The sequence below is a fragment of the Dreissena polymorpha genome, chromosome 1 (genome assembly GCF_020536995.1).
Source record: "Dreissena polymorpha isolate Duluth1 chromosome 1, UMN_Dpol_1.0, whole genome shotgun sequence".
Taxonomy (NCBI): domain Eukaryota; kingdom Metazoa; phylum Mollusca; class Bivalvia; order Myida; family Dreissenidae; genus Dreissena; species Dreissena polymorpha.
In genome coordinates this window covers 172,318,027-172,327,320 of record NC_068355.1, presented here as the reverse complement: position 1 = coordinate 172,327,320, position 9,294 = coordinate 172,318,027, and the positions used below count along the sequence as shown (strand labels likewise).

Sequence of the window (9,294 nt, the reverse complement as noted above, 5' to 3'; positions counted from 1 at the left end):
CGAGATGTAATTTTCAAGCTATTTAAACATAAAAATGCTCAACCCTCAGAAAGCCATGCTTTCAATTGACCTACCCGATGTTTACTAGTTTGCACTATATCAATAACGCTTTTTTTGAGAAGATTTGGCACAGTGGTGACTTCAAGAGTGTTCACAAGGTTTAACTACAACTATATAAGGAAAACTGCCTCTCCATGGGAAGTTGTTTTTAACTGACGGAACTATTTTCAAAAACAGCTGCGATATGATAAAAGCATATGTTATGAGCAAGTTTTATGATGTTTGGGCCACAAATGTTACTTTTTGGAATTTCCAAAAGCTTTTTAGTGCAAGTGACCAAGGCTTTGCACGAAAATGCACGCAAGACGCATGACAACACACATACAAAAGACGTTTACTAAAGTTTACCATCATCACGTTGTGCTAATGCGAACTATAATAACGTGTAGTATTTGGTATGATTTAAACTTAATATGAAGGTACACGCACAATAACTAGACAGTTTAGCTTATTTCCTGAGTCTAGTAAATACTTACGTCTGCGGATCAGAGATATTTCCAAAATATACGTATAATACATATGATTATTTCATATGAAGAAAAAATAAAAGCATGATACCATTAAGATAATTAGGTATTCAATATTTAACAAAAACATGCATCGTTGAGTGTATCACATGGTTTATTTTAAAATAATCTACTTTTTTGATATAAGAGATTACAAAACTTCAGTTAACAATGTTAGATCTATAGAAGAAAATATCAACAATCGGTGTAAAACTAGATTCCATAGAGACACAAATAACTGCTGATCTACTAGAACTGTTACACTTTTACCAAAGATATCAAAACAAAAAGATTATTTAATTTTAAATAAATCAAATAGTTGAGTTTCTGTTTTTTGAGTTTGTAAATGCGTTTTGTGGACAAAAGTATTGACGGTCTATTCAACTAGTTAGACGGTCTGTACGAGGAGTTCCCTTTGGCTCCCTCGCTCAAACTGTGCTTCCGTCGGGGGTCGAGTGTAACCGGGAGGCATGAAGTTTGCCTCCACTATGCGGTCGTTAAGCGGCTGCGAAATGCGGTAATTTCCGTAACGAGCGTCGAAGTCTCCGGTGGACTCCAGCGCCTGCAATGCCGACCATTGGAATAAAATATGGGTTAGTTATGAAAAATAAAAAAAATGATACCAAGGAGTCGCGTAAATGAAAACATTGGCCATCGACTTTGTTGTCAAATGACGACAGTTACATCTTAAAAAATGTATGCTGTTTAAAGTAAATGACTATTTTTCGCAATCTGAAACAAACATTACAGGAATGTTTAACTGGTTACATATGTGGGCGAAATAAGACGTGTATTTGACTGCGTCTTTGGTTTTTAAATACAGTAAGCGTTTCTAGACTCAAAACTGTGAGATAACGTTATTATGCAAGCATTATGCCCAGTTTTCTCAGAACGCGACTCATACAATAAACACGCAAATGCACTCTCTGGTCCTACAGTGTGGTAGTAGAAAAAACAACAAGTTAAGCCTTTAGACACGTAATATATTGGTCATGTGGGCTATATCATATTAAGCAACCCACACAAAGATTAAACCCGGCATGTGACCGGTATACGTTTCCGGATGACGATTATGATAATGGAGTTTATGTTTATGATGCTTCTCTTGAAAACTCATCACGTGACTATGACTGACCGACTAGTACAATACCGGTATTGGCTCCCGGAAGATTACCCATTGGACGGACTGGAAGCACTGCGGGGTCGTTTTGCTGCCCCGATACGTGAAGAACTCGCACTGCCGGTCGAAGAAGGTATTAAGGTTTATTCGAGCGTTCACGGTGCTGTCTGCAGTGATCGATAAAGGTACGCTGCGATGAATGACAGGGAGGATGTTGGGGAAATTCATACATTCTTTGCTTAACCCATTTATGCCTAGTTGACTCTCCCATCCTTCTAAATTGGGTCAATTTATCTCCAAAATTAGGGATGTGTAGCATATGTATTTCTATATTTAGAATATTTCTTACAGAAATTCCTTAAAGCAAACAGCGCAGACTATGATGAGACGCCGCATCATGCGGCGTCTCATCTGGGTCTACGCTGTTTACCAAGGCCCTTTTATTCTAGACGCTAGGCATAAATGGGTTAATACTTCAGAATAAATTGTAGACTTATCGATATGTAACTACCAATGTACAACAGCTTTTAATTATTATTACGCTTGGTAATAAATACGAACTTTATTAAGGAGATTTAAGCCGATGATGATAAATTAAGCACAATTTTCAAGAGCTACATCCCTATAAAGCAGGGTGGCAATATTTACATGAAGTATTAACCCAATAATTCCTAGCGTCTCGAAAAAAGGCCTTGGCAAACAACATATACCCAGATGAGACGCCGCATGATGCGGCGCCTCATCAGTGTCTGCGCTGTTTGCTTAAAGGAATTTCTGTAAGAAATATTCTAAATATAGAAATAAATATACTAAACATCCCATATTCTGGAAATAAATTGATCCGATTTACAAGAATGGGAGAGTCCACTAGGCATAACTGGTTTAAGTCACTTAATTATAGCCCTGATTCTCGACAGTGAGTTAAACCAGATCTGGGAGAACTCCCTCGCCTTATTGCCCTCACAAGAATTTTCGGAAATCTCTGTAAAACTGGGCATAATGCATGTACGTAAAGTGTCGTCCCAGATTATCCTGTGCAGTCCGCACAGGCGAATCAGGGACGACAGTTTTCGCTTTTATGAAATTTTTGGTTAAATTGAAGTCTATTCTTAGCAAAAATCCAATTAAGGCGGAAAGTGTCGTCATTAATTAGCCTGCGAGCAACATGTTGCTATCAACGCTGTTAATACAAGTTTTAGGTTTACGATACAAAGGAACAACCAGTTTTTTATTTTTTTTATTAACATTTATGTCGTTTTTCATTTTAAATCACCATACCGATTTTGTCTCAGATTTATATATACAATATTATTAAATAATCAACAATATTTTTTAAAGCATATGTATTTTCATACTGTAAATCACTATAAATGAGAAGGATCACATGACGACCTAATGATGTTAAAGGATGTTAAAGAAAATACACTATAACAATAATCCCATAGAGAAATCATAGCCTTAGAATATTATTTCAAGTAAATGTCTGTCCCTTATGTGTAAGTATGTATTAGTAAGTATGGCTTCTATTTCATTAATAGTTTATACGTGTATTATTTTATCACACAATGATATGAGTGTATTAAGAGAACTTCAATTACCATGTTAAGTTGTATGAATCAATAAACGGTATTTGACTTGACATAATAGCTTGGTTTAACATTGACACATCTATTGACGTCATTAAAAATCAGACGTTGCCTTTGACGTTATGGGATTTTTCCCTACCTTGACAAAAATGCCAACACTGCAATGCCGTCTGTTTTGTTCTCGGCGTTCTCTAAGGTGCCATACTTGCTGTTAAACAACACAAAGTGGATCTGAAAATGCACGCAAGATTATCGAGTATGGGTTGTCAATCATTTAGCAGACCATAGAATGGATCTGGAATTGTAACGACCACACACCAGTAGTAAAGAACAAGATTATTCTCAAAATAAAACCATCATATGCATGTCCCACAACACAACATTTTATTTTATTTGTATTATTTGATTATTCGTGCATAATTCATTGTTTCTTTAATTTTGCATCATATGTAAGATATGAACTATTAGATTGACATTTGGAAATTATTTAACCAAGCGTTTAACAGTTTGTTAATGGCAATTTTATATATTACTTTCCAATTCAAGTTAAGAAAGGAATTGATTAAAATACATAAATTTTGATAAAATGTCCTTTTTTGAAACTTAAATGTTGCTCATACAAATGTTATTCAATGTTTAAGTGGACGTAACTGACCTCTCTGTCGTAGCGCCGTCCATTCACGGTGTGCTCGGAACCAGGCGCCATTGTGCCCTTTAAGAAAAAAACGGCACTCAAAGCATAATGTTTGTCACTGAATGCAAAACGTTATTTTGAATTGATGTTTTAGATCAAACTCATTTTTCTTTTGATTTCCAATCTGTATTCGTTTAAATTTGTCGTCAGGTAAGTGTGTCGTGTGCAACATTTTCTGAGATTTACCCATTTATGCATAGCGTCTAGAAAAAAGACATTGGCAAACAGCGTAGACCCAGATTAGACGCCGCATGCAATTGGATCAATTTATTTCCAAAATTAGGGATTTCTAGTATATTTATTTATATATTTAGAATATTTCTTACATAAATTACAGAGGACGTTTATTAGAAAAACTTAATTTCATACAACTATTGCATTTTCTTAAACCCATTTATGCCTAGCGTCTAGAAAAAAGGCATTGGCAAACAGCGTGGACCCAGATGAGAGGGTCTCATCAGGGTCTGCGCTGTTTGCTTAAAGAAATTTCTGTAAGAATTTTTTTAAATATAGAAACAAATATACTAGACATCCCTAATTTTGGAAATAAATTGCTCCAATTTAGAAGGATGGGAGAGTCAACTAGGCTAAAATGGGTTAATGTTTGCAATTAATCAGCAGTCAAATCGATGTAGTGTAATCATATTAACCGTGAGTTGCTAATGTATTATTATAATGCATTATTGAAGAAACGTCAAACTTAACCTTTTCGAGCTACTTAACCTAACACATCGTTTTGCAAGTTCAGAAAAGATATAACAAGACTATTACGTAGCAATTATATGTCCCCTACCGGCTCCACCATTGTCATAGTTTATATATATATATATATTTGTTGCCATAGCAATCAGAATTTTTGACGAAGGAACAAAATAATATGACGTGCATAATGTCCATACTGCCATCTATCCACGATTCAAGTTTCATGAAAAAATATGAAGAACTTTTAAGTTATCGCAGGATCCAGAAAAGTGTGACAGACAGACAGACGCACAGAGCGCAAACCATAAGTCCCCTCCGGTGAAATCGGTAGGGGACAAAAACTAAAATGGCAGTACTCTAATTTCTTGCAACGCAGTTACATGTTCGATACAGTGGTTACCTCCCTTATTAGTTTACAGGTGATTTGTAAGATGTTGTCTAAATGCCTCACCGTTGTTTTTAAAGGAACCCTGGATCATAGTGTTGTTGTACAATATCCTTGGACAGCTGTTCTTCTTCAGTACGACCTGGAGGCGGCTCAATGTTCACTGGCGACTGCGCAGGGGCGCTGCACGACTGTGGGAACGTTTGCGGCCAGTTGTAGACACCTTAATTAGCGATACTGCCATCATCATCATCATCATCATCATCATCATCATCATCATCATCATCATCATCATCATTATTATTTTTTATTAGTTTTACTATAACTATAGTTGTTTATTATTATTATTATTATTATTATTATTATTATTATTATTATTATTATTATTATTATTATTATTATTATTATTATCATCATTGTAGCGCCGTTAAATGTCGCTTCGCCGTTATATGTCGCAGGCTATGAGATAGGTCGCAACGTTGACGATAAATGTCGCAAGGAACGATAAGTCGCAAATCCTACTGACATTATATGTCGCAACTTTAACGATAAATGTCGCAAAAATTTCAACTGTCGATATATGTCGCAACATTAACGATAAATGTCGCACACCTTTGTAAGTCATGTTAAAATCAAAAACTTGAAGTAAAATGACTAAAACTTTAAGGTTAGATTTAGATTACCCGACGAGGTTATTTGAGCCGACTTCCACCAGAATGGTCAGTTTTTAGTTAGTATTGTCCGAAATGGTCAATTGTGGTCAGTATTTTCCATAATTGTCAGTTGCGTTCAGTATTGTCCGAAATGGTCACTTGTGGTCAATATTGACCCAATCAATTCTTATAATTCTATGCTCGAGTAGCCAGTTGTTGATTTCCCTGTGCTAAATGGACTGCTGTTATCAAGATTGGCCAAATGTTGTAAGATGTGATAAAACTGAAACATTATTACAGCAACACAAATTACAATAAAATTGTAATGAATATTGTATGTTAGTTACATGAACGTAGTACATGTATCATTATCTTAGTTAATGTATTACTATTTTGCAGACGCACTGGCATATGCTGGAGTTTGTACTGGCATACTGATGAACTGACTGAAGAATCATATGTTCTTTTTATTTTTTCAATATCGTTGCCTTTAATTAATGCTTAACATATAGGCAGCGGTATTCTATGTCGCCGATTCACTGGCTCGCCGCAGAATATCAATCTAGTGAAAAATACCTCATCCCTGTTTATCAGTGAACTTAGCCTTCTGTTAGTTATTTCCTTTACTGTAGTGAATATAAAAGTTTTTGGATAGTAACAGTGTCAAATATCATCCTCCGTACAAGTAATTTTGTTTTATTAGATTCCCGATCCTTTTGGAATTTGAACTCGTACTCTTTAAACTAACCAATCACGAAAATGGCCGCATTTACTTTAAACATATATATAATCTGACACGAGTTCTCGTTTCATACCATTTTTTACAGACATTTATTTTTTACAAATTTTTATCTATGGAAGAGCGCCATGAAATGTAAGTGATTTCAGCCAAGTAAAAATTGGGTCGGTTAAAAACGAAGTTTATAAAATTCTAAATACTATCATTTAAGTTATGTTTTAAACTTGGTTTTATAGAAACACTATATACAGCAAAAATACTAAGAAATAGACAGATTTACCGTTTACTTTTTGACATAAAAATAAAAATGCAACATGCATCATTCGTATTTTCAGCAGTAAATCACCAAATTTAGCCATAACGTTGTTTTAATTTTAAAAATTGAATGATGTGCATCAAAATTTTAACATATTTAACAATAAACATAGTTATATGCTATATTAAGTCAAATTACGTTAGAAAATAGATAAAACGCGTCGCAAAAAGTATACGATGTCGGCATTATTCGAACCTGCGCGGGAAGATATCAAAAGTTGTTTTAATCCATCGCCTTTACCACTCGGCCACGACAACTTCACAGTAATGCAAGCTTAAATTAGATATCCATAAGTAAACAGGTAAAAAGGCTTGTCGATCTTTGAAGAAATCGCGAAATCGTATTTTTCAGATGATATTTGGATCAAAGTCAATATTTATTGTAAAAATAATGTATTCTAAAGGAATTACGTAAACATATATCAAAATTCGAAGTTTGAAAAAAATAAAATGCATCTCTCGGAAATAACCGATCATTGAAGATCGGCAATGATCGTAAAATAAATCGCGGGAAATCATTAGGGGTGCGCTACCTTAAGAAGAGAACCCGTAATTCCTGGCAGTTTTCATAGAAAGGCATTTTCCTTTGCCTTCCCATAATTACCCAAAGAGCTGAGCACAGAGGTTGGGACCAGAGGTCCCGGTGTGATCCTGGATCGATGATTCTATGCAAGAATATTCGCCTTCTATCGCTGATTCAAAGATGGCAAAGCTGTCAGTCCCGAGCAGAAATACCGAGGAATCACATGTTGTTCTACCCAGACGGTTCCTGTCAGACTGACCTTATATAACCAATCTTTTCGAAACGGCCTCAAACCCAAAGCAAAAACTTACGGGCCCCTCGCTTTTCCGATTTCCGACCAATTTAAAACAAGGATTTTGTCGTTTTTGACTACAGCTTAACGTTTTTGGTCGAAAATGAATAAATATGACCGCTTCGGTCGATTTCACCGCAGATGACAATTATGGACAATAATGACCACAACCTGAAAGTTTTAGTTATTTTTACTTCAACTTTTCATTTTAACGTGACTTACAAAGGTGTGCGACATTTATCGATAATGTTGCGACATATATCGGAGGTTGAAATTGTTGCGACATTTATCGTTAAAGTTGCGACATATATCTTCAGTAGGATTTGCGACATGTATCGTTCCTTGCGACATTTATCGTCAACGTTGCGACAAATCTCGTAGCCTGGGACATATAACGGCGATGCGACATTTAATGGCGCTACAATCATTATTAAAAATGGTAATTTATTTATGCACTTCATGTACTTTATTCATACTTACCAGAAGGGTCATTCCGGTCTCTGTTATAATTGAAAGTTCTTGATCCAGTAAATGCATACATAGTTGAACACACGGACGGGCGGACGAACACACCGATGATAATACAGAAGCAGAAAAATCTGTTGGCAAATAAGGTGAATATTTTCATTTTTGGGCTACGCTTATATTGTAGATTGTGGTGGTTATTAGTCTACAATACAATTATTGACACTATTATTTCATTAAAGTAAGATAAAAAACGTTTTACGCGGTACACTTTAACTATTTAATTTATTTTATTAAACTTAAGCATTCAAATTCATTTGTTAGTTTGAAACTAGTGTCATATACTCGGATATATATATATATATATATATATATATATATATATATATATATATATATATATATATATATATATATATATATATTCGGTTTTATTTGATAATTTTGTGTGTGTTGTTTGTTGTTGTTTGTTGTTGTTGTTTTTACAATTCTGCACATATAAGTAAGGATTTCCCAACAGTACACACGTCTTTGACACAAATACAAACAACAATATTTGCAATCATATAGAACTCTTATTTAATGGCTCTTTTGGTAGTATATACAATTAAATATTTTTAACATTTTACATGAAATTGTGACATTTGTTAAAAATCTAAACATAATTATATTAGATTAAAAACGTACCTGACAATATTAATTTTTATCAGTTTTTCTTTCGAACGAGTAAGTTCCCAAAACTTTTCCTTCAATGCACCTCCCTTCAATACTCTGGTTGTGACTTCACCCAAATTGCTGCTCGTAAATTTGAAATTAAATTCAGACGATCAAAGGCAAATTGAACCAGTTGCAATATTTAAATCATAGACAGCAAAGATCCACACGTAAATCAAAGAACAAAGAGGAAAAACTATGCTGTGCATAGAGGAAATAGTCAACATGATGTAAATAAAAGGGATGCCAACGAAACGACAATGATTACGCGTTGGCCTCCGAATAGTAAACGGTATTTAAAAGTTAGCGTTAAATTGAAAAAATAATACATGTATTTCCCTGTTGTATAATGTTCTGCATTTTAATTAACTCAATCACATGTTTAAAGCCTCTCAGGCGGTTTTTCAATCGTACTGAGACGTATTGTAAACACGCTTACTAGCTGTACAAAACAGAAAGTTCAATAAAACTGTGTCCCCATGTATTATGTTACCTAGGCAAATTAAGCGCGCCATTTCTGAATATAGATGGTCCTCTAAT

General features: G+C 34.7%; 1 protein-coding gene across 1 annotated transcript; it reads right to left on the bottom strand.

The window, feature by feature from the left end:
• Positions 1-954: 954 nt before the first annotated feature.
• LOC127864500 (carbonic anhydrase 6-like) lies at positions 955-5,097 on the bottom strand. The gene is made up of 4 exons (XM_052404144.1): positions 3,928-5,097; positions 3,412-3,503; positions 1,717-1,876; positions 955-1,128 (listed from the first exon to the last, which is right to left on the bottom strand). Exons 1-4 carry the CDS (start codon positions 3,976-3,978, stop codon positions 955-957), a joined length of 477 nt encoding a protein of 158 aa, XP_052260104.1. The 5' UTR covers positions 3,979-5,097.
• Positions 5,098-9,294: the final 4,197 nt, after the last annotated feature.

Excerpts from the sequence above, each read along its gene's own strand:
- LOC127864500 (XM_052404144.1), bottom strand. The coding sequence starts at position 3,978 with ATGGCGCCTGGTTCCGAGCACACCGTGAATGGACGGCGCTACGACAGA. Across the intron at positions 3,504-3,927 it reads GACGGCGCTACGACAGAGAG|ATCCACTTTGTGTTGTTTAA; the intron begins GTCAGTTACGTC and ends GTGCATTTTCAG. Across the intron at positions 1,877-3,411 it reads GTGTTGGCATTTTTGTCAAG|CGTACCTTTATCGATCACTG; the intron begins GTAGGGAAAAAT and ends CATTCATCGCAG.